Source organism: Thamnophis sirtalis, unplaced genomic scaffold (assembly GCF_051295495.1).
Source record: "Thamnophis sirtalis isolate CommonGarterSnake01/CBP01778 unplaced genomic scaffold, rThaSir2_p1.2 scaffold_12, whole genome shotgun sequence".
Lineage (NCBI taxonomy): Eukaryota > Metazoa > Chordata > Lepidosauria > Squamata > Natricidae > Thamnophis > Thamnophis sirtalis.
The window spans coordinates 24,583,725-24,608,294 of NW_028261392.1; the positions used below are offsets into that span (position 1 = coordinate 24,583,725).

The window sequence follows — 24,570 nt, forward strand, 5'->3', positions numbered from 1 at the left end:
TTCTCTGTATGTTTAATTAAAAATAAATGGATGGAAGTTATTCATCTCAGTTTTCCATAGTTTAAGTAAAAAAATATTGGGCCTTTTTTTGTAAGAATATATTTTGTAGGAATATCATTGGGCATGTCCATTTTCTACATTTCTTATTACAGTAGAGGAATTTGAATTAAGAGTTCTGGAAGAGAATTGATTAGTTCTTTATACATCTTAAAAGCACATCTACATATATACCTACACATTATTACAATAAAATAGATATGAAAATAATTATCAATTGTGATTATAGAATTAGAATAAAGCAAATACTATAGAAACACTGCTATGAATTGTACAGGTGAATCACCACAATATTTTGAGCAAAAGCAAAAAGCCATGAACTTTGGGAGTAATTTTATTTCTGAATTTTCATTGAGAAGGTTAACAGCTTTCTTACAACAGCAACATTTTTATTTCTCATTACTATATACAGGTAGTCCTCGACTTACAACAGTTCATTTAGTGATCATTCAAAATTAAAATGGCGCTGAAAAAAGTGACATGATCGTTTTTCACAATTACAACCTTTCCAGCATCCCAATGATCATACAATCAAAATTCAGATGTTGGCAACTGGTTCATACTTATGGCCGTTGCTGTATCCTAAGATCATGTGATCACCTTCTGACAAGCAAAGTAATGGAGAAGGCAGATTCACTTAACAACCAGATTATTAACTTATCAACTGCAGTGATTCACTTAACAATGAGGCAAGAAAGGTCATAGAACATGGAAAAAATTACTTTAAAATATCTCGCTTAACAACAGAAATTTTTGGCTCAGTTGTGGGTGTAAGTCGAGGACTGCCTGTACACATTTTTATGAAATCCTTATTTCAGGGATTTTGTTTCCAAATCCCATAGGGTTTAGCTGAAAATTCTCCTCATCAAATTCAGCATGCTTTAGCCAAGAATAATGTTAGAAGTTCTTCTGAGGTGCCACTTCACAATCTTTCTTTCTCTCCTAGAGCAGCTATGGTTATAAAAGAAAAAACAAAGAAGACCGATGGCCCACATCTGAGGCTGAACATACCCTTTGTCAGTGAACCAGAGTTTATCTGCTTTGACAAAGCTACACAGACCTCCTCTGAGGACATATTAGATAATCCACAGGAAGCTCACCTATTTGTGCCAGAAATAGAAGAATACTATGTGAGGAAAAGAAGAAGAAGCCTACAAGAGAAATGTCCCGCAGTCCAGTCAGGGCTGGATCTTGAGAACTTCCTTCTGGAGGAAAAACATGAAACAGGGATTACAGGCTTGGATCATCATGGCAGTATCTCCTTGACTCCGATTACAGAAGAATGTAATGAGGTACAATCAATCTATGAATCGGAAGACTATTAATTCCAAAAGTCTTCTGCTTATGTTCCAGTTCTTCATACTTCATAACTTCTATTTTATTTTTATTTTATTTATTTCGTTGGTCAAACATATAAAAGATAACAGGTAGAAGTATAAACATGGACATGAACAAAGGAAATGAGTACAAATAAATGGGGACAGGGACGGTAGGAATGTTGCAGTGGTGAGATTCAGCCAGTTCACACCTATTCGGGGGAACCGGTTGTTAACTTTTTAAGCAGTTGGGAGAACCGGTGGTTCTCCTTTTGTTTTTCCCCACTTTTCAGAGCTAATCTTGTAAGGAAGGCAGGAAGGGAACATTCTGATGTTGTTTCTAGCCTAATCTTTATTGCCCTGCTTGCAGAAACTGCCTCTCTCATTAATCCTTATTACATTGTAACAGCTAAGGCGAAGCACCCATCGACGTGAGTGATGTTGAGTTGGCCACGCCCACCCAGTCACATAATCACCAAGCCATGCCTATTCAGCTGGTCATTAGGGCAGGGAACCGGTTGTTAAATTATTTGAATCCCACCCCTGGAATGCTGGTGCGCTTATGCATGTCCCCTTTATGAACCTCTTAGGAATGGGGTGAGGTTCATGGTAGACAGTTTAAGGTTGAGGATGTAACAATGGAGTCAGGTAGAGCATTCCAGGTGTTGACAACTCGGTTGCTGAAGCCATATTTTCTGCAATCAAGTTTGAAGCAGTTAACCTTGAGTTTGTACATATTGTTTGCCTATGTATTATTGAGGTTGAAGGACATTGTAGCAGACAATTTTGTGCACTATGCTTAGGTAAGACCATCGGTGGCATAGTTTCAGGTTGTCCAAGCCCAAAATTTCAAGCCTGGTGGCATAAGGGATTCTATTGTGAGCTATGCAGCAGTGGAACTATATACTTTCCCAATACAGCTACTGAAAGCTATTAATAACATTTAAATTAAATCAAATGCATTTTTAATCTACCTCAATCCACTTTTTTAGAGACTCTATCTGTTTTGGAATATGTCTTCTAGTATATGCTGCTCAAAGGCTAACTTTGGTTCTTAGCCAATTTCTGCACATATATTGCCTTGAGGCACAGTTTTCAATTTATTTTAGTTCATTTAATTTCATGTCCGATCACCATATACACTTCAACTAGCATTTCCCAGTTTGGTCTCCTCCAGCTGTGTTGGAATTCAACCCCCATCTTTGCTAATCAGCATAACTTGTGGTCTTACTAGTTAGGCATCAGGAGAATTGAAGTCTCACACAGCTGTCAAACTTTATATTGGAGAACCCAGAAGTAGAAATAATATTATGGTCCAGAGCTAATGCTTAGAGCAGTGATGGCTAACCTTTTTCCCATCGTGTGCCAAAAGCGGGAGGAGCCCAGGTGGGGGTCATGCATGGGCGTGCCCACAGCCATAATTCTAAGTGCGTAACACCCCCCCCCCATGCATATGCACGCATGACCCCCTCCCCGCTGCTTTTGGCATGCAATGGACCTGTTTTTCGCCCTCACCAGGCTCCAGAGGCTTTCTAGGAGCCTGGGGAAGGTGAAATGGCCTCCCCCGCCTCCCTGGAGGCCCTCCAGAGGCTTCAGGATGCTTCCCTCAAAGTGAAAAATGACTCTAGACGACCCAGAAGTTCAGGAATGAACTTCCGGTTTGTCTGTAGGGCCATTTTTTGCCCTCCAGAAGCTTCAGGAGGCTCCCCTGAAACCTCTGGAGGGAGAACACGCCCAACACACAAACTGGAAGTCCATTCCTGAACTTCTGGTTTGTGCGTTGGGTTGTTTTTCACCCTCCAGAGGCTTCAGGGAAACCTCCAGAGAGCGAGAAACGGCCAAAAATGAAGGCCAAAGTCAGCTGGCCAGCGAACCCATGTGTGCTGGAGCTGACAGAGCAATGTCTCACATGCCCTAACAAATGGCTCCTCACGCCACCTGTGGCACACATACTATAGGTTCACCATCACAAGCTTAGAGTGACTTGTCCAAGACTTTTCCTTGCAGCAAGGGGTAAAATTTAATAAAAGCACAAGTGGGCTCTGCCACTTGCTTAAGAATTGCAGATATTTACACTTGATCTCTGATTATAAATACGTGTCCTATGGTGGCCTCTTCTCTGTCTCTTTCAGAAACCTCTCAAAACCGATCCAACAGCCACCGTTACTGGGCAGATCCTCTTGGCAGTGGCTAGCCTGCGGGACCCAGACAGAAACAATATCCAGGCAGCTGCAATTATGCTGAATTCTCTTTTAAAGAAAGAGAAGAACAAATTAAGGGGAAAGGTAAGACAAGATGAGAGTTTTCCAGGTCTCATTGTCAGGTTCTATAGCAATAGCAGTTAGACTTATATACCGCTTCATAGGGCTTTCAGCCCTCTCTAAGCGGTTTACAGAGTCAGCATATCGCCCCCACAGTCTGGATCCTCATTTCACCCACCTCAGAAGGATGGAAGGCTGAGTCAACCTTGAGCCGGTGAGATTAGAACCGCTGAACTGCAGATAACAGTCAGCTGAAGTGGCCTGCAGTACTGCACCCTAACCACTGCACCACCTTGGCTCCTCAAGGCGTTGATGTTGATTTGATGCTCAGATTCACCCTGCAGGTATCTTGAAATTATGCCTTGCCGTAGCACTGCAAGTTTAAATAGTAACAAACTGATTTGCACTCTGTTTCAATAGCAACCAACCTATTTTGATTTTTTTTTCAGTGGTACCTGCCCCCATAAATGGCCATTACCAGTTGCTAATTGCATTATTGTTTCTTTAAATCAAACATCATATTACAGCATAATCACTGTAATCAAAAACAATTTTGATTTGCTGAGCCATCTCTATAGTGATGTTCCTGAAATAGATCTAGAGGTGTCAGACCGGCCACAAACCTCTAAATAAAAAACAACCCTGTCTCCATTTGTTGAGAAAGGTATAATTTATTAAAAACCAAGTGTAATGCAAAGTAATGCACCACAATCCCTAAATCCTACGTTTCCCTCCCTTAACTGTCTCTCATTGCTCACCCCAGCATAATCAATCAGGTTCAGACAACATGTTTTCCTAATGGTCAGTCCAAGTCAGTGGTGGGTTTCAATTTTTTTTAGAACCTCTTCTGTAAGTGTGGCCTGCTTTGTGGGAGTGGCTTTCTGGCCATGTGACTGTGTGGGAGTGGCTTGCCAGCCATATGACTGGGTGGGAGTGGCTTGCCAGCCATGTAACCTGGTGGGAGTGGCTTGCCAGCCATGTGACTAGGTGGGCATGGCCAACTTGTAAAATGTGATGAAACTCACTTAACAACGCTCTTGCTTAGCAACCAAAATGGTGGCTCAGAAACTCTGGCATTTGAAGCACGCAAGTCTTAAAGCTGTCAAGTTACAAGATCCTTGCACCCTTAACCCTTTAGAAAAAAAATCCCGAGGGGTGTTCAAACTTGACAGCTTTAAGACTTGTGGACTTCAACTTCCAAAATTCCTCCTCCAGTCATGTTGGCTCAGAAACACTGGCATTGAAGTGTGCAAGTCTTAAAGCTGTCAAGTTACAAGACCCTTGCACCCCTAACCCTTTAGGGGAAAAAAACAGGGGTGTTCAAACTTGACAGCTTTAAGACTTGTGGACTTCAACTCCCAGAATTCCTCCTCTCACTCTTCATCTTGATGATGTGCGGACGGGCAGGGGCAGGGAGCTGGAACCAGTTCTAAACAGCACTGTAGATTTCTATAGAAGAGGTTAGAACTGGCAGGAATCCACCCCTGGTCCAAGTGCAGCTTGGGAAGCAGTCCCACTCCTTCTTCTAGCTGGAAGACCTTGAGGCAACATCTTCAAGGGATACAGAACTTACTTTCATTTCCCTCCCCACCTGCTCATTCCCCCTCCCCACAGTTCATGGCAGTCTTTCACCACATAGCAGCAAAGCACAAGCAAGCATAAGATGGCAGCTGACATTAAGGATGCATTGATTATCAGTAAAAACTTCATCATCATCATCAGAAATACCTATAATTCTGAGTTCCCTAGATCAGTGTTTCTCAACCTTGGTGACTTTAAGTCCTAGGGTGCACTTATTCATCATTCAAGACCTTCCAATTCATTATGATCCAGTTTTGGTCCTTTTTTTTTTGCTTTTGTTGTCTAGATTTTCAAAACCTTCATCAGGAAGTCTTACACCAGCCTTGTCACTTAAGGTTCTTACACTTCCCAGTGGGGTGCCCTCTAACTCTAACTAAGTGCCTGCAATAACAATAAAATTAAGCATACTTGTGCTATTTGTTGCAAGCCAGGATCTCTAACCTAAAGATTAGCTCAGAAGTCAATCTACAGTTGTTGTTACATAAATCCCATTGACACATAGTGTACTAAGAGTGTACCGTAGTGTACTGAACACTCGGAAGGCTGATACCCATCAGTTCAGATAAATTTTGAGCCAGGGAATAGTTCAAATTCCTGACTTTTGTCAGGATTCAAAATGTATGGCAAAAATGGGTTGCATTCTTATTATATTTTGCAACTTACAGTACACTAAACTCCAAGATTTTTTTTCTAAGGACCATTTCCCAAGAACAACCCAGTGTTAACCAGATGCTCAGTACTACTACCTTCATATTTGAATGAATCAATTATGTCAAGCGCTAGAAACTCAAGAAAATACAACCCTTGGCAATCTCTCTTTTCTCCTTTCTAGGTGCCAGAAATCATAGATATTATTTATTTCCACTTGAATGCTATCCAGGATCGCAGTGCAAGAGAAGCAGCAATAGGAGCTGTTTGCCTGTTGGTTGAAGCACACACAGATGAGGCCATCTCAAGTCTTCTGAAGCTCTCGCTCTTTTGTGACAGGTTGGTCTATTAGTGCCTAAAGTGCTGGACTAGGAGTGAGGAAATCTGAGTTCTGCTCCTGTCTTAAGCAAGCTGGGGAAACTTTCAGCCAGTCATTTTCAAAAATCCCTAGAAAGAAGGCAATGGCAAGCTAGTTCTATAAATGGTGGAAACTAATCAAGGAGAGAAGCCGTGGCACGACATAACCGCGGTAGACTAAAGCGTGCCGACAACACCGCGGCGCTAAAACCACGATGTCAAAAGCGCGCCCACAACAGTGCGCCAACAACAGCGCGCCAACAGAAGCGCGATTTAACTTAAGGTAAGGTTTAGGGTTAGGTTTAGGGTTAGGTTTAGGGTTAGGTTTAGGGTAGGTTTAGGGTAGGTTTAGGGTAGGTTTAGCGTTAGGTTTAGGGTTAGGTTTAGGGTTATTTTTAGGGTTATGTTAACAGCGCGCTTCTGTCGGCGCGCTGTTGTCACGCGGTTTTGACTGTGCGGTTTTGTCACCACGCTTTAGTCACACGCGCTTTAGTCTACCGTGGTTTTGTGGTGGAACCGAGAGAAGCAACTTAGAACTAAGGAGAAATGTCCTGACAGTTAGAACAATTAATCAGTGGAACAATTTGCCTCCAGAAGTTGTGAATGGTCCAGCACTGGAAGTTTTTAAGAAGATGCTGGATAATTATTTGTCTGAAGTGGTGTAGGGTTTCCTGTCTAAACAGGGGATTGGACTAGAAGACCTTCAAAGTCCCTTCCAACTCTGTTATTCTATTCTGTTCTGTTCTGTTCTGTTCTACTCTACTCTACTCTACTCTACTCTACTCTACTCTACTCTACTCTACTCTACTCTACTCTACTCTACTCTATTCTAAATGTTGCCCAGAAAACTGCAAGGACTATTCCATGTAGTCACCAGAAGTAAAAATTGCCCCAAAGGCACTGGGAAAAAAGAAGAAGAATGACAGGCTAATTATTATGACAGGTATGGGAAAAACAGGCTTTCCTCTGAGAAAAAGATGGGCTGAGCTGATAATACCAATGACCCCAACATTTTGAATACTCTGCCATACGCACTTTTATTACTGGAATACTGCACATAAATGCACTCATTTGTCTCTTATTTATTGGGTTACTGATAATTCACTTCAATTGTTGAACTGAAGCAGGGGATGCTAATGCAATTGTCAGTCTCTCTTTATTTGGTATCAATGCACATGTAATCAAAATACAAAGATTCATTCAAATCTATGAGCTTGGGGCATGTACTTATGAAACCCTACCATGGCAAGACAAGCCAGTAGTCTGCAGAGTCCTCATCCGGTCATAGTTTATCAGCACTGCCCAGACAAAAATGAGCATGAAATACAAGAAATTGCCTTATGTCATAATCACACCCTCCCACAATTACTAACGATAACTTTTGAGAGATTTTGATAGGGATCTTTTCCATGCCTGAAAATACCAAGGGCTGAATTTGGAATTCTTGGAATGCAAAAGAAGATTATGCCAAAATTGAATATTATCTTTTGAGTTGATTATATAGGTAAAAGTAAAGGTAAAGGTTCCCCTCACACATATGCGCTAGTCGTTTCTGACTCTAGGGGTGGGTGCTCAGCTCCTTTTCAAAGCCAAAGAGCCAGCACTGTCCAAAGACGTCTCTGTGGTCATGTGGCCAGCATGACTAAATGCTGAAAGCGCATGGAACACTATTACCTTCCCACCAAAGGCGGTTCCTATTTTTTCTACTTGCATTTTTACATGCTTTCAAACTGCTAGGTTGGCAGAAGCAGGGATAAGTAACAGGAGCTCACCCTGTTATATGGCACTAGGGATTTGAACCACCAAAGTGGCAACCTTTTGATCGACAAGCTCAGTATCTTAGCCATTGAGCAACTGTATCCCTTTGATTATATAGATTGTGCTGTAAAAATGTCATCTTCTGAAAAATTCCATGTTCAGTCTTGGGCTATTTTCTAATTAGCAATTTAGACCATTTTCTGGAATCACCCTATATTTCTTTTGCCAACATACCAGTAAAACAGACAAGCTTTAGGTTGGCACAACAATGGTTAGACAATTCTGTAAATCATTAGTTGGAATATAGTCATAAATAAGAACAGCAGAAATGTTCCAAAGCAAGATGCTGAAAACATAAATTTGAAATGCCTAATCTAAGAATTAATCCCCTGTGATCATCTTTGGATAAACTTGAATTTGATTGCATGACATAAAACTAAATTCAGGGCAAACTGCACTGCGAATCTGGTTTCTGAGGTTGTTGCTTTCAAGGTGCTACGTTATAAGATTGCCTCCTGGAGACCCAGCCACACAAATTGTGCATTGAAGACGAAACATTGACTTTATTGATGCCAAGAATTGTACGTTATTTGTCTCCTTCTGCATTACTTAGCTGAACTTTCATGAGCCTTCCGTGTATGCTTCAGCAGCATGGAGTGTGCTTTCTTTGCCGCTCCAATTATTAAAAAGATGAAGCAGGGACCAATTCACAAATCTACTAGAAGAAGAATGCTGGGAACAACAAAGCAAAGTTGGCGAGTGAAAGGCAGCGTCTGAACTGGCTTGTACAATCTGGAGCTGTGGTTATTGAAGACAACAGTGTCTCAGTTTCAGTGAAAAACAATGACAAATGCTCCTTTAAAATACTTCTCTAATCTTCGTAGTTTAAAAAGCAAATCACATACTGTATGTATCATCTGCAGTCTTTAATAGCCAAGAATCTCCAAGTTTATGGAGATTCTCAGTCATCCAGGTCATGGTTGTCCCAAAGGTGCTTTTTCAAGAGGCAACTGGACTTTCTGGTTTTCTTTGAAGACTTATTGGATAAGAAGCAAAACACGAGGTGGCGCAGTGGTTAGAGTGCAACACTGCAGGCTACTTCAGCTGACTGCAGTTCTGCAGTTCGGCTGTTCAAATCTCACCGGCTCAAGGTTGACTCAGCCTTCCATCCTTCCGAGGTGGGTAAAATGAGGACCCGGATTGTTGTTGGGGGCAATATGCTGACTCTGTAAACCGCTTAGAGAGGGCTGAAAGCCCTATGAAGCGGTATATAAGTCTAACTGCTATTGCTATTGCTATTACCTTCAAAGAAAAACCAGAAAGTCCAGTTGCCTCTTGAAAAAGCACCATTGGAACTGTATCCCAAACTAGGTTTGAGAAAGTAATCAGCAATGGCTCTTTTTTTAAAAAAAAAATCTTTGTGTTTCTTGTTTTCTATTTTCAGACATGTTACTCAAATTTGGGAAGCCCTGGGCCAAGCTAAACAACCTGTCAGACTCCAGGTCCTTGCCAAACTCCTTGAAGTCCTAAAAAGGAGACCCAGCCTCAACAGTGAGCCCCTGGCCTCAGACCTAAATTTCAAGGATAACAATATTTCCTATTCCCCTCTGGCTGTGAGTTTCTTCCATGGTTACTTACTCATTTGAGAATCCAAATAAATGCATGATATGTGTTTGGCACATAAGCACCAGATTGTCTAGAATTTAGATAATGTGTTTATCTCTATTCTTTTCCCAGGCAACAAAAGCTCTGGGCATAATATTTAAGGATAAAAGATGCAAAGTTCCTATGAATAGCTTTTACGTCTCTGTGATAATCTTCCTGGTCATTCAACTGCACTACTTGGTGAGCTCTTTAGATGCTGACTACGAGCAGGAGGAGATCCTCAAAACATCGCACTACATAAGGTAACTAGTGGGATACAAAACAGGTAATATCGGTGTTAGATATTACATAATAAACTTTTTCTTATTTCCTGTTTCTCAAGGACAGAGACTTGTAGGGATATTGATGCTTGTGTACATCAGCATGAGAGAAATTAAAATGTTCCCCTAGAAAATTCCTTAACCTTGAAAGAATGATTGTCACATGTTGTGACTAATCATCAATTATGGCTGAACATTCAGTACATTGAGAAGTAAGTTCCAGTGGATTCAGAAGCAGTTAGTATCAAGGTTGAAGCCAGACCTTAATCATACTTCTACAAATCTGGTGACCTGGAAAGAAATTGGAAAAATTGGAGAAAGGACAGGAAAGGGTGAGAGGCTTTTGGGGGGGATTCATTCAGAATTCCTCTGATTGTTTCTCCTAAGCCTTCACATCTTTAGCAGTGGAACACTTTTGTTCTTCTTCAGAATTCAGATGAGAAGAAAGAAGGGAGATAGCATCGTTCTTGAGTGCTTCTCCAATCTTTATTGGATACTTTCCTTCTCTTTTGATCAATTAATAGAACTCATCACTTCCACAACACTGCCTGAACAGAGATGACATGGCCTTCTGATATCATTAGATTTATAGCATTCAAAATGGCAGTTTATTAAGGAGATATGTGGTATTTCACCCTTTACAAAACTTCTTTTCTTCACTTCCGCACACCTTCTACAATTACTGCTCAGAATTTGTTTGGATTGCAGTGGTGTGTGTGCATCAGTGGTGGGTTGCAGGCGGTATGTCCGGGTATGGGTGTAACAGTGCCTCCCGGGAGCACTGGGTACCGATCCGGTATGGTGCTCCGGAGGGCCCACCCACCCGAGTTCCTTACCTGTATTTGAGCTCTTCAGTGCTTCCACGCACGGAGCATACAGTGCCTGGGCGACGCTCTGCCGAGCAGCTGGAGCGTTGGGGAGGCATTGTGGAGGTAAGGACACACATGCATGCTGCATGCATGTGGTTGCATGGATACCGGAACCCACCACTGGTGTGTGTGTGGATATGGGTGGGAGAGAGGGAGGGAGGGAGGGAGAGGGAGAGAGAGAGACTTATTTATCTCCTTGAGAGATAAACTCTTATGAGAAATGCTAGATTCTCCATACTCCACCAATCAAATGCTTTTCTTGTCCTTAATTCAGCTGTACCATGGAAACCTTAAAAGCCTTGATTAAAAGGGAGAGGTCATCACAGACATGTTTTACAAGTCTCACAGAAAACTGGGAACTTCTATCTTCACCAGATAATTACCTTGAAGGTGTTCTCCTCTTGGCCAGGTAAACCATAGAGGAAAAAAACCCTCATGGTAGAGTTCACCATGTCTGTGATATATAATAATTTGATTAACGTTGTTGTTCTAGAGCTCTTGTCAAGCATCATCATGGGCTTGATTACGCTGTGTTCACCAAAGTGATACCATTTCTCCATCATGGGGATGACCAACAGAAACTAACAGCAATGGCCTTTTTCACCGCAGTAGGTTTATTTCCTCCTTCATGTAGCTATTTGGGACAGATTAAGCCTAAGCACTTAGGAGCTCTAACTGAGAAATGATACATAAAACCCTGAGCATTCAGGGATATAGGGGAAGGTTTCCAAAAAAATCAAGATTGTGGCCACAACCAGTGCAATACAAACACAAATGGACAAAGCTTTATCCATGCAATGGTGACTGATATCAATATTTTTATTGCCATAAATATCTCTATGAGAAGATATGATAGTTCACTGTTAATAGGCATTTATGGGTTCATTTATTTGAAATTCATGTATGGGTGATGATTGAGACATTGGTTGCTACATTCCTGTTCCAACTAGCTAAAATCTGTAGGTCTTACCACCTGCCAGTTTGGCAAACTAATATTCTAATTTTCATCCCAGCTAAACCGGGTATCATAATGTTATTTTTTTTAAAAAACATTATAAGGGGAAATCCAAAATTCCAAATGGAATTCTTATTCTTAGGTCATCTCAAGATTATACACCAATATTTCTGTTGTCCTTTCTATCCTGTAGCATTACATGGCCTTTTTAATTCATCAACCAATAAATGAACAAATTCCTAATGCCTCATTTTGCTGCTTTTTCTTAGGGATCATAGATGAGTTTAAAATAGATGTGGAAGAAAAAGAGGAAATAGGAGCAGGGAAGGGTTAGAAAATCAGAGCTCCCTCCAGGGCATCCTAGAGAGGACAAAAAAGTCATGACCATATAGCAAAATCCCTAAACATGTCCTTCAATTGAGCGGTGATGGCCACCATCTTGACTTTCTCGACCTCCTTCCCCAAAAATATAGCCCTGATTTCATCTTTATCTTTCCACAGCTAATGGGGGATAGGTGAAGTGCTCTGATTTTCTGCCACATATTTACTGATATATGTTGTTCAGCTTCTTTCTTCTGAGTCTACCTATACAGTGCTACAAAAGCATTATATCTTGAGCTTGTTAAAGAGTTGGCAGATTGATTCAAATCCAACCTACCGCTGGCTAAGTCTTCACGGGATGGGGAATGTAATTCAGCATCTGCAAAATGTGAGTGACCATGTTTTTCCCCCCATCAGTGATTGAACCTGGTGTATTATTTGCATGTTTGAAGAAAACTTTAACTTATGAATAAGATTAACGTGATGAATAGATCAGTTGTTTCTGAAGAAATGAAGCTAATTTGGTGCTGGAACCATTCAGTCAGGCTACTGTGAATAATGCCTTAGCCGCCTCTTATTTTGAATATTGTAAGATTCCTTGCATGAAACTGCCTTAAAAAGACTTTTGCAACTTCAGTATGTTCAGAGCGTTTCAGCCAGTTTTCTTCTAGAAGTGAAATATAAGGCTGATATTATTACTCTTTGGAGTAATTAACTGAATTGATTGAGCCATTTATTTCCAAGGACAATTCAAGCTACTGTCTTTGATCCATAAAACACTTTCTTTGAGACAGATCACCAGCCTCCTGCCTTAGAAGTGAGATTGAAAGTCCATTTATTGATTGAGGCAGAGGTAAATCTCATAGGTAAATAAAAAGTCCATAGGTAAAGGTAAAGGTTCCCCTAACACATATGTGCCAGGCATTCCTGACTCTAGGGGCGGTGCTCATCTCCATTTTAAAGCCAAAGAGCCAGTGCTGTCCAAAAATATCTCCATGGTCATGTGGCCAGCTAAGTCATGCTGGCCATGACTAAACGCCGAAGGTGCATGGAACACTATTACCCTCCCACCAAAGGTGGTTCCTATTTTTTCTACTTGCATTTTTGCATGCTTTCATACTGCTAGGCTGGCAGAAGCTGGGACAAGTGATGAGAGCTCACTCCGTTACGCAGCGCTGGGGATTCAAACCGCCGAACTGCCAACCTTTCCCTATCGACAAGCTCAGTGTCTTAGTCACTGAGCCACCAATTCCCTTAAATAGTCCATAAAAGTGCAATTTTTACCTCTTCAAATATTAATAAGGTGGCAAATGCCTTTTGCATTTTTGTAGCCTAATTCTCTAGAAGCCCTTTGCTACCTGCAATTTTGGGAAGAATTACATCTTAAACTTTCAAATCCTAGAAAAAGGTTTTATTATATTTAGCATAACCATTGCTGATCTATTCAAGAATACTGGTATCAAAGTATATCAAATAGAGAAATACAAAAAGAAAAAAAGAAGAAGAATATGTGTTGATGTCATTTCAGGGGAAAGAACTCACATCCCTAATCCTGAGTATACTTCCAAACTTCAATGATTCTGATGAGAAGGTGACATTGACAGCTTTTGAGGTCATAACCAAGGAGGTTGCACACCACAAAACTGCTAGCCATGTACTTCTAAAGATTGTCAAACATCTTCAGCCACTTTTGGCAGATGTAAGTTTAGAAGATATCATTCATTTACATGAGGGAGGCTTTTCAAACTGGGAGGATAAATAGAAAAATAGCGGATTTGGGAAATTTTTAAAAATATCTTTTATTTTTCTTCTATTATAGGAGAAATGTGGCATAAAGCATTTCCCTTTTTTATCATTAATAAATTCAGTTGTTTTATGCCACTTTTCCTTAGGAGGGAGCCTAAGAGAAAATAGCTTAAAAAGCTAGATCTTCGTTTTACTTCCAAAGTTGATATTTACAGATCTGATAGAAATTGAAGTATTTCCTTTCCTTCTGAAATTCCAGAGGAGGAACAATATATGTTGTGCTGCAAATCAACTGTTTCAAGACATCTTAAACACTTTGGACACAAAAGACAAATCCTCTATGCAGGATCAGGCTCTCAATAGTATTGTAACACTTATGCTAAATCTAGAAGATCCACATCTAGACGTGACAAAGGTAAACCAAGTTGTTCATATTTGCACCCACCTGGTTCAAGCTAGGAGGAGGAGGAAGAAGAGGATAGCAGCACAAACATCATGAAATGATGACATAAACTATATGAATATTTTTTATTGAAAGTTTTAAAAAAAGCTTTTACAAATATTTACCTCCCCTCCCCCACCCTTCCCACCCAAACCCCTCCCAAACTTCCCCCCCCCGACTTCCCAGAGCAAATACATATTGTAAATAGACTAAAAGAAAGTTAGTATCCTCTTTCATTTGTGCTTTAACTCCTCTTTTGTTAGGTTAACTCTAAACAGATTATATCATTCCTCGCCTTTTCAGTCATAAACTATCTGGAATTTCTTAGTCCCATATTTATTTTGAATATAGTCAATCCATCTTCTCCATTCCAATTTCTATTTCACATCTGAGTGATCCTTAAGATATGCTGATATTTTAGCCATCTCTGCTAAGTTTGTTACTTTTAATGTCCATTCTTGAATAGTAGGCAAATCTTCCTTCTTCCAGTATTGCGCCACCAACAGTCTTGCTGCCATTATTAAGTACAAAACCAAATTAGTCTTTATGAAAGTACAATCAGTAGTTATATCTAACAAGAATAACTGTCGGGTAAATAAAGTATATGAATATTGTAAGATGGATAAACATTACATTCTTTGTGTTTTTGAGCAAAGGCATTGTGATGTATCTGACGCAGGGGTGGGTTGCTGCCGGTTTTACTATCGGTTCGAAAACCCCGCATGGAAACCCCGCACGCACCTGACACACACTGCACGTGTGTGCATTGTTCAATGTAAATTGTTCTTCGCGCATGCGTGAACAGTGCACGCGCAATCACGAAAAATCAAAATGGTAGCAGCCCAGTGGCAGTGAGGGAATCGGTTCAGGGGCATGGCAGGCCTGGGCCGCTGCCGGTTCTGCCACCCAGGCCTGAATTCCACTATCGTTTTGGCCAAACCAGGAGCAACCCACCTCTGATCTGACATCATTTTCTCTCTGGTTCTCCTCTATGAATGCCCACAATAGGGACAGAAGCAGAATGATATCAAGAAAGTCATGGTGTAACCACAACTGCATGATCCTGTTACACAGGTGTAACCACAACTGCATGATCACAGCCCATCAATTTTTACATGTGACACAAATTAAAAAGGGCGGGGGGGGGGGTGGACAGGGCTTCCATTGCACATTTGTAAGTGTTGCTTTGATTATTATTTTTTACATTTAACTTATAGAGTCTCCTGCACAATACACACCCTGAAACCGGAACATAATAAATTATAATGCTCAAAAAAAATATTAAAGAATGTCAAACTTAAACAGCTGTCTTATTTGACAGAAGGAAAAGCATCATTTTCAATATGGAAAATGCTTATGGGTTTAAAATTATGTATAGCACTTTTTTATCATAGTTGTAACATTTTTCAGGGTGCCACTGTGATTTAATTTAAAAGCATTTGCCATAGTAAAAGTCAGAAACTTCCCTCTCAATATTAAAGCTCAAAACATATTAAACTTCCCTGAAAGAATTACAACTATATATCGTAGTGTACTCGGGACCCTTTTTCTTTATTATCTGGATAAACATTTTGCTTGTAATAGTTTGCTAAAGAGTGTTCTTGCCTTCCTTCCCTCTTATTTTTCAAATCCTGGTCTATTCACTCGGAGGAACGTTTTTATTTTCTCTGGATTTGCAGTCTCGTGCTGACAGTTTACAACTTTGCAAAGCCTTCTTGGGATGGACAACAAGTGACAATGAGAATTTTTGGAATGTGCTCTGTAAGCATCTGGTAAGCCCATTAAAGCATATTGGGCTCTTTTTAGTCCTATGTTGCTCCTTTTAATCTATTGATTCCAAATCATCCAGTAAAGATGAAGACGGTTCCACCACAAAACCGCGATGCCCTTATCCGCGCCGACATAAGTGCGGAGGCAAATCCGCGGGGTCCGAAGCGCTAAGAAAAAAACGACCCTACCGCCGCGACAACAGCGCGGTGACAGAAGGGCGTTCTACATGCTTCGTTCTTTGCCTCCAAAGGTAGCCCTCCTCCTCCAGCTGACAGCGGCAGCGGGCACGGGACAAAGCGGGCTGCCCAGCAGCAGCAGCCCACGGGAAGGGTCCAGCTCAGCTGCGGGGGGCAGCAGGAAGCGGAGGAGGACGCGGCAGCGGCGGCGGCTGAGGTTCTCCCGGGCCGGCGAAGCGGGCTTGCCCGGTGGCGGCGGCCGCCCATCCAAGGAGATGTTGTTGAGGAAGAAGAGGGCGGCCTGCCTCTGCCAGGCAAGCCCGCTTCGCCGGCCCCGGGAGAGCCTCAGCTGCTGCCGCTGCTGCGTCCTCCTCCACCGCCAGCGTCGACGGCCCTGCTCGGGCCCCCCGCGGGCTTCCTGCTGCCCCCCGTGGCTGTGCTGGACCCTTCCCGCAGGCTGCTGCTGCTGCTGGGCAGCCCGCTTTGCCCCGTGCCCGCTGCCGCTGTCAGCTGGAGGAGGAGGGCTACCTTTGGAGGCAAAGAACGCCCTTCTGTCGCCGCGCTGTTGTTCCCACGGTGATGACGCGCGGTGATGACGTCGCGACTTTAGGGACGCGATTTAATCTCCGCTATTTTGCGTAGCGCGGTTTTGTCATGCCATGGATGAAGACAGTGAAGGGAGGGGGGGAGGCTTCCTTTGTTTCGCATACATGCTTCTTAATAAGCCATTTACCCTACAACAATTTCCCCAACCAGGTAGGAATGTATTCCCAGCAGTAGTGGGCTCTGGCTCCCGTTGCAACTGGCACACTGCAATGGGGCCAGGTGTCCATCACGTGCATGTGCTCAGCGCACACATGTGTACCCACTGCCTGCAACACTCCAGCTGCTCGGAGGAGCGTTGCGCAGATGTCGTACGCCCCGTGCGTGTGTGCACATGCCCCAGGTGGCTCAAATTGTGGTAAGGAGAGTGGGTGGGCAGGTGGGCCTTCTGGAGCACCATACTGGAACAGTACCTGGTGCTCCTAGCAGGCACCGGTATGCCCGTACCGGGGCATACCAGTCATATCCCACCACTGATTCACAGCTATCGTTTTTTCTCCCTTTTCTTATTATTAGGAAGAAAGATTTCTCTGTGCGCTACCCAGGCAACATGCTCACACCAACCCTGCCTATCACACAGAGCATATACTGTTGAAGCATATTAGTTTTCTCCAGGGTTGGGCTTCAAAAATATTAGCAGGGGGGGGTCTCTGCCCGGTTGCTGGGTGGGCATAGCCATGGTGGGTATGGCCTAGTCAACCTCCTGCAGCATGGAAGGGGGGTGTTTTTGCCCTCCCCGGACTCGGGAGGCTTTCCTCGAGCCTCCAGGAGGATGGAAACATTCTCCCCAGGCTCCGGAGGCCCTCTGGAAATGGGCCCATTTCCGGCCTTCCCAAACTTTAGGTAGGCCCATTTTCTGCCCTCCCTGAGCCCCCACGTGCACCCTGCACTTATCAGCATCCAAAATGGGCTGGGTGGGGACTCCTGGGAGGTGCAGGGTGGGGTGGGTGAGGCCAGCCAGGAGTGGGATTTGGGGGTTCTCCGAATTGCACAGAATCGTAGCTAGAGGTTCTCCTGAACCCCTGGGAACCCCCAGCAGCCCACCACTGGTTTTCTCCACCAATAGCTCTTCCCCACCTTTTACAACCTCAGCATGTTGTGCAAGGAAATCACATTGTTGAGAATCTTTCCTAGGCAAGGAAAATCCAACATATCAATCAGCCTAAGGCTGATCAATTACTAGGTTTTGTTCATATGCACTGAATTTTTCAGTATGATATATTCACATGTGGGGTCTTGACATGGATTGCCAGAGATACAAAAATTGATGGGGGAAGTGCTGATGGGTGCTGTAGGGATCCAAGAGATAGATATTGTGGCAGATGAAATATTTAAATTAAATAATCATGATGAAAGGAGTTACAAGATACTGGGGGAGAAGCATAAAAAGTTCACCAAAAAGTTAATAAGAGTTGACATTCTAAAAAGGGTAAGAGATGATGGATAGATATAGAATATTTTTTAACATGGTGGATTTTTTTATTAAGTGTTAGAAAAAAGAAGTAGAAAGAAGAAATTGGGAAAACAGTATTGTGTATACTGAAATATAATAAAATATATTATAATTATTCTGTATACACAAATGTTGGAAGTTGAAATATTACGATTGTGTATATTTAAATGGTACTATCGTTATTAGAATTGTGTGTAAAGTATATTGACCCAGACAATACATTGTTCACCAAGCACTTTTGGATGTTAAAGAAAAAATATATAAATAAAATTATATATTAAAAAAGAGATACATTTCAAGAGATGCTGTTATAGGCATTAGAGAAAACATCCAAAGAGACTACCATTCTAGTTCTGCTTTCTCCAATCTAGTACCTTTCAGACCTGTTAGGGCCGTAATGGTTATGAGCTCCAGTGCGCATGCAGGTAGCAGCCAGCTGATTTTCAGCCTTATGGAGGGTCGGGGGAGGCCATTTTCACCCTCCCCAGGCTTCGGAAAAACCTCTGGAGCCTGGGGAGAGGGAAAAACAGACCCAATGAACTTCCGTTTGGCCTGTTGGGGCTGTTTCCCGCCCCCCCCCCCAGGCTCTGGAGGTTTTCCTGGAGCCTGGGGAGGGTGAAAACAGCCTCCCCCCCCAAAGGAAATACCAAGCTCAGCTTGGAGGAGAGTAGTGTGGTGTGGGGGGTGGTGGGAGGGGGAGTGTGCGCACATGCGCATGTGGGGGCATGTTTTGCATTATCAGTGCCAGCACGCACGCACACAAGCTATCACACATGTGCCCTCGCATTTTTGGCACCTATCAACAAAAAGGTTAGTCATCGCTGTGTTAGGGAATGGGCTTCCAAAATATCATGATGGCACAAAGTTGGGGAAGCATGGCCTAACTCAATGGGGATTTCATTCTTACTGTATCTTGTAGATTACATGGAGGAGTGCTCCTTAATATGGAACAAAATTATTTTCTAGGTTAAAGAGCATCCTGGAAAACTGAGGGGCTTCTTGGACCAAGCACAGGAATATACTCAGAGCCCACAAAAGTCTTCAAGGATAGCAGCCGCCACATTCATAGGTTAAAGTATCAATAAAATTATTTATATTTCCTTTTTCCTATTCTTCCACCGGCCCCAAGGCTATTTCATGTAATGGTCAGAATAGCTCACCTATTTCTTCTACTGATTCATAAGTCATATAATCGTTGCTTGCATTGTGAGCAGCTTAATAAAACTTTATAGCAGTAAGGTCTTGGTATTTCTGGAGATCATCGGTTTCCACCAGATAGATTGCTTTCAAATGGTGTTCTGAAGAACCATCAAGTCTTCAGAAGAGTATCAGGATCCTTCTCTCAGATAATTTCCAGGGCCTTAAAAGATTCTCAAAGACCCAGTTTGATTCAAATACCCAGCATTTGAAATGTATGGTACAGAAAATGATGAGACTCTAGAATAGCAACATGATATCCTTCAAATATGTTGAAAGGATGACTTCTAAAATTCCCATCTAGCATGTCCTGGCAAAGTTCTGACTTTGCCCAAGCATTTCATGGCTATAATGTCGTTCCCATCCCAAATTAGCAGTGGGGAGACCCATATTCTGGAAAAATCTTCTCATGGATGTTTGTCAGGATTGCTTTGTTAAGCACGTAATAATGACTGTAAAGAGCTTCAAGCTGCAGTCAGTCACCTAGAGTCTGGTGCTATTTTGCAGTTTTTATTTTATTAATCATTTCTTGGAGTCATCTTTGAGTTCTGAATAAGCTACATTGTAGAATATCATCATCACTGATGATCTGCACTATAGTTCATTGACATTTGTCTATCCTGTCTGCTTATCCATCCATCTGCCTGTCCTATACAGCTGGAATTTCCTGACAACCCAACACCCAAATCATTCTGCTTAGATTTTTCAGGATCAGCCAAGATTGGGTACATAGTCCACTTGCTTAGTAATAAATATAAGTGCAATATGTACATTAGTCTAGAATAGGACAACTTGTTGGAGCGAATTCTCCATGGCCAACTTACCACAGGACAACTCACTGTGGGATAATTCGACAATTCAATTTAATTATTTAAAATCATTTAAAAATCATTTTATTTTTTGTCATTCATAATTCATTTTGTCCCTCCTTTGGTATCCTTTCTTTAATTATTGAATTCCACTATTTCTTCGATATTAGCATAACTCTTGTCCCGCAGAAAGTTATCCCATGGTGAGTTGGCTATGGCAAGTTGGCTGTGCCAAGTTGACTGTGATGAGTTGGCCGTGCTGACTTGTCATAGACCCTGGTTAGTCAGTGCAGTTGCCATATAGCCGTGATGGCGAACCAATGGCATGCATGCTGAAACTAGCATACGAAGCCATGTCACCCGGCATGCATGGCCTTGCCTGTTTGTCTTCCGGGTTTCTGGTGTGCATGCGCATGTGATGATCAGCTGTTCTTTGTGCATGTGGCAGTGCCAAAAATTGGTGTGTGCATGTGCGCTGCCCAGCTGATCATTGGGCATGCATGCATCCTAGAACCAGGAAGTTCAGCTTTTCTGGAGTGCGGCTCTGATGAGCATGAGTGTGCAAGGGACATTTCCATGTGACCTTTTTGGCACTCGGTGCCAAAAGCGTTTGCCATCACTGCCATATAGCAACCTAATTATTGCAGAACATGGTGAGAAACATAAATAGTAAGCCTCACCTCCAGGAAGCAGGAGGAAAAGTAAGAGAAGGTAATGAAGATGTGCCTTTTGATGTACATTTAATTTAACTTATCTTTAGATTCTCTCTTCCAGCACATGGAATCCAGCCATATGCAAAAATCAGAAGTAGACTACTTGAGGAAAGGTGAATGTATTAATAACTTTTTATGATATTCATAGGAGTTTTTTCTGTTACAACTGGATTTATCTCCTCATTGCCAGCCACACTGATAAAAACAACAACAAGACAATATGCAGAGAAATAGGATTCTGTGGAAAGAATGTGCATTCAAAAGACTATTTTCAAGAGTATTTAGCACTATCTGTTTAAGGCAGGTGGTTTCCGGCAGAGACTACTGCCGGTTTGTTCAGTGGGGGCGCACGCGCTTGATGCATGCTTTGCATTCATGCGCAGCACAATTAAAATTGCTCTGTGCATGCACAGAAGTAAAAAACAAGATGGCTGTACCTATGGCACTGCCAAGAAGACCAGTTCGTGGGCTTGGTTCCAGCGACTTAAGCCACCAAGTTACTACCGGTTTGTCCAAACCAGTCCAAACTGGTAGGAACCCACCACTGGTTTAAGGATATATATACCTTTACAAAGCAAGCCATTGCTTTCTTAATGTTGTTTAAAAAAAATATTTCAAAGAGTTGCGTGCTTAATATGCCCTTTTGTTTTTCTTTCTCCATCCCTCTAAGGAAAGCTTTGGCCTTGTTTAACCTGCCACAAATCCTCTTTTTTTCTGTAATCCAGAGATAACTGACAGAGATTCCTCATCACTTACCAGAGTGGTTGGGACACTCCTTTGCCTAGTAGGCAGCAATTCCCAAACCGAGATTGGACCCTTCTTCAGAAATCCATCCTTAAGCAAAACATTGGGCTACCTAACCAGAAGCAACCTGGTTCATTGAGTTTCCCCCAGGTCCACTTGTTAAACAACCCTTGCTCTTTGTTTTAGCTTTGAGGTCTTTTCCATCCGAAAGATGTTCTGTCCCGGTTGTTTCGGAACCAGAGAAAGTCTGCAGGTATTGCCCAGATCTATTCAGATGTTCCCGCTATTTCCCAAGGTATGCTATTTTTCCCATCTGGAGTGAAAAAGGAATAAAGGCAAACTTTGTAATGGCAAGATGGAGAGGAAATATTTAATTAAATATTTAATTAAATATTCATTTAAGTCTTGATAGGTTTGGTTTGGTTTGGTTTTGGGTGATTGTGTTGCACAAAAATACAGCCATTATGATTTGTGAATTGAGAATTATAATTAATAGCTTCACCCAATGGGCAAATATAGGCAATTGTGCTTTATATAACAAACTATCGTTAACCAGCTCTTTTCTTAGTACAAACCCTAACTTGCTGCTTGTTATGCCACCCAAAATCAGCTGTGGATGTCCTGACCCAGCTCCCCAAACATGACGAACCCTCTTCAGTTAAATCAATGGTTCTTTTATTAGGAGCGCCAGCAGCCCCAACAAAAAGTTTCTCTTTCACCCCACGCTAACAGGTCTGTCTGGCAGGGGAGATGAATAGCTCCCTGCCACATCTATTCATCTCCACCCCCTGCTTATTATCCCCATAGAGCTTCGCTAGTAGCAGTGGTTCTTCCGTCCCAAGGATCGATCCACAGATTTCCACTGCTCTCCTCTCCTCTGTCTTCTGCACATTTGTGCATCAGGCACTGGACTCAGCTGTTCCTCCTCTTCATCATCATCCACCTCCAGACCTGGGGGCTGTTGACTCTCCATCTGAAGGCTGATGTATGGCCAGAGGTGGGTTCCTACCGGTTTGGACCGGTTCGACAGAGTAGGTAGTAACCTGGCTGCCCACGCCCCTGAACCGGTTCTATCGGTGGTGCCATAGGTGGCGCCATCTTGTTTTTTGCTTCTGCACATGTGCAGAAGCATTTTTTTCACTACCGTGCATACCTGCCCGAAGCAAACCGGCAGTAAAAAAATCTGGCACTACTGCGCATGTACGCCCTGAGCGAACCGGCAGTAAAAGAATCCGGAACCCACCCTTGCATATAGCTTAGACTCTGGCCCACCCTCTCTGCCAGCTCCATTCCCTCTTCTCCCTCAGAGCTCTCAGGTTGTCTTGAGGCTGACCCTGACTCCCATGCCTCCTCCTCCTCATCTGATTTAGCTGCTGGAGGGGCCGACAGCCGACAGGCCACAACAGTGTGACTCTGCCAGCCACAATTTTCCACCTATTTTAATCTATGAACATGGCAGACGTATGCGTTATAGTCTTTCCCTAAGATGTAATCTGACTTGGAATGTAAAGGTTTTTTTGCAGCATGTATTCTCTGTATGCTATCCCAGTCTGGATCCTCTGTGTCTCACCATTACGTCACCCAGATCAGGGTTGGGTTCCTGCCAGTTCTAACCTCTTCTATAGAAGAGGTTCCACAAATCTATAGTGCTGTTTAGAACCGGTTCCAATTCCCTCCCCCCGCCCATCCGTACATCATCAAGATGAAGAGCAAGAGGAGGAATTCTGGGAGTTGAAGTCCACAAGTCTTAAAGCTGTCAAGTTTGAACACCCCTGGGTTTTTTTTCTAAAGGATTAGGGGTGCAAGGGTCTTGTAACTTGACAGCTTTAAGACTTGCGTGCTTCAAATGCCAGAGTTTCTAAGCAAGAGCGTTGTTAAGTGAGTTTCACCACATTTTACAAGTTGACCATGCCCACTCAGACACATGGCTGGCAAGCCACTCCCACAAAGCAGGCCACACCTACAGACGAGGTTCTAAATTTTTTGAAACCTGCCCCTGACCCAGATCCACTATCAATAAAACAATCCACAGCAAGCAATAAAATCTCTCAATTAAAAATGGCAGGAGGGGCAACAGCCCATATAGATAAAACACCTCCTACTCTCCATTACCAGAGATTTAGGCATCTTCCAAACGAATTGGTAAAAGGGGAGGAGCAGTCTAAGTTCAGAGAGCAGTTTGTTCCACAGGACTATGATGTCCTGTTTTCAAACTTCCACCCCTCTCGCTGCATGATTGGGGGGGGGGGTCTTCATTTTCCATGGGCAGAGTGGGAGGTTCCACATGGAAGAGATTTCTTGCAGGTAAAAAGGATTTAATCTGCATAACTTTTTTGAAGCTGAGTGGCAGACAATGCAACACCCTTAGAATAAGCACGCTATCCACAGCCAGCCAGCCAGCTAGTGGGCCTTCTGAGTCTTCAAGGGGAGCCCCACATAGAGTAATTTACAGTAGTCTAGAGGCAAGAAGATATGAGTATAATTGTTGTGCTGAGTAATCTAATCATACCCAGATTCTCATTTCTTGCTGCTTGTTTTTCAGATCCTGTATTTGATGCCTGAAACTGAAGCTGATATTCATCTGAATAAAGAACACTGTATGAAATGGCATGAGAGAATATCATTCTGGATCCCCTTGGTAGGATTACCCACCTTGCAGTGTTTTTATTCTGACCCAGCACCTGGAGGAAATCATAGTAACATAAATTATGTGGTGTCCACAGCTGTCCCTTCCTATGCAACTGAATGGGCTCCTATCCTGCTGCTGTCTGTACAGTTCCTTCATGTGATGCCATCAAGGCAGCTGTTGGCAAAACTCCCCAACTAAAATGTAGATATCACCAACCGTACAAAGAGTGAATGTAGTTTA

At 42.6% G+C, this 24,570-nt stretch overlaps 1 protein-coding gene across 1 annotated transcript; it reads left to right on the top strand.

The window, feature by feature from the left end:
- The first annotated feature begins 1,010 nt into the window (after positions 1–1,010).
- On the top strand, positions 1,011–24,306 carry LOC148043271 (maestro heat-like repeat-containing protein family member 6). Its single transcript, XM_087726232.1, has 15 exons — positions 1,011–1,349; positions 3,506–3,658; positions 6,048–6,202; positions 9,423–9,591; positions 9,716–9,885; positions 11,047–11,181; positions 11,266–11,380; positions 12,293–12,436; positions 13,577–13,747; positions 14,054–14,209; positions 15,916–16,008; positions 19,205–19,307; positions 21,005–21,070; positions 21,888–21,996; positions 24,244–24,306. The coding sequence occupies exons 1-15, from the start codon at positions 1,011–1,013 to the stop codon at positions 24,254–24,256; spliced, it is 2,091 nt and encodes a 696-aa protein (XP_087582358.1). The 3' UTR covers positions 24,257–24,306.
- Positions 24,307–24,570: the final 264 nt, after the last annotated feature.

What these genes read in the sequence shown, in the direction of transcription:
- LOC148043271 (XM_087726232.1), top strand. Translation starts at nt 1,011, where the DNA reads ATGGTTATAAAAGAAAAAACAAAGAAGACCGATGGCCCACATCTGAGG. An exon ending in TTACAGAAGAATGTAATGAG is followed by an intron (nt 1,350 to 3,505) that starts GTACAATCAATC and finishes TGTCTCTTTCAG; the next exon opens with AAACCTCTCAAAACCGATCC. An exon ending in ATGTGCTCTGTAAGCATCTG is followed by an intron (nt 16,009 to 19,204) that starts GTAAGCCCATTA and finishes ATTATTTTCTAG; the next exon opens with GTTAAAGAGCATCCTGGAAA.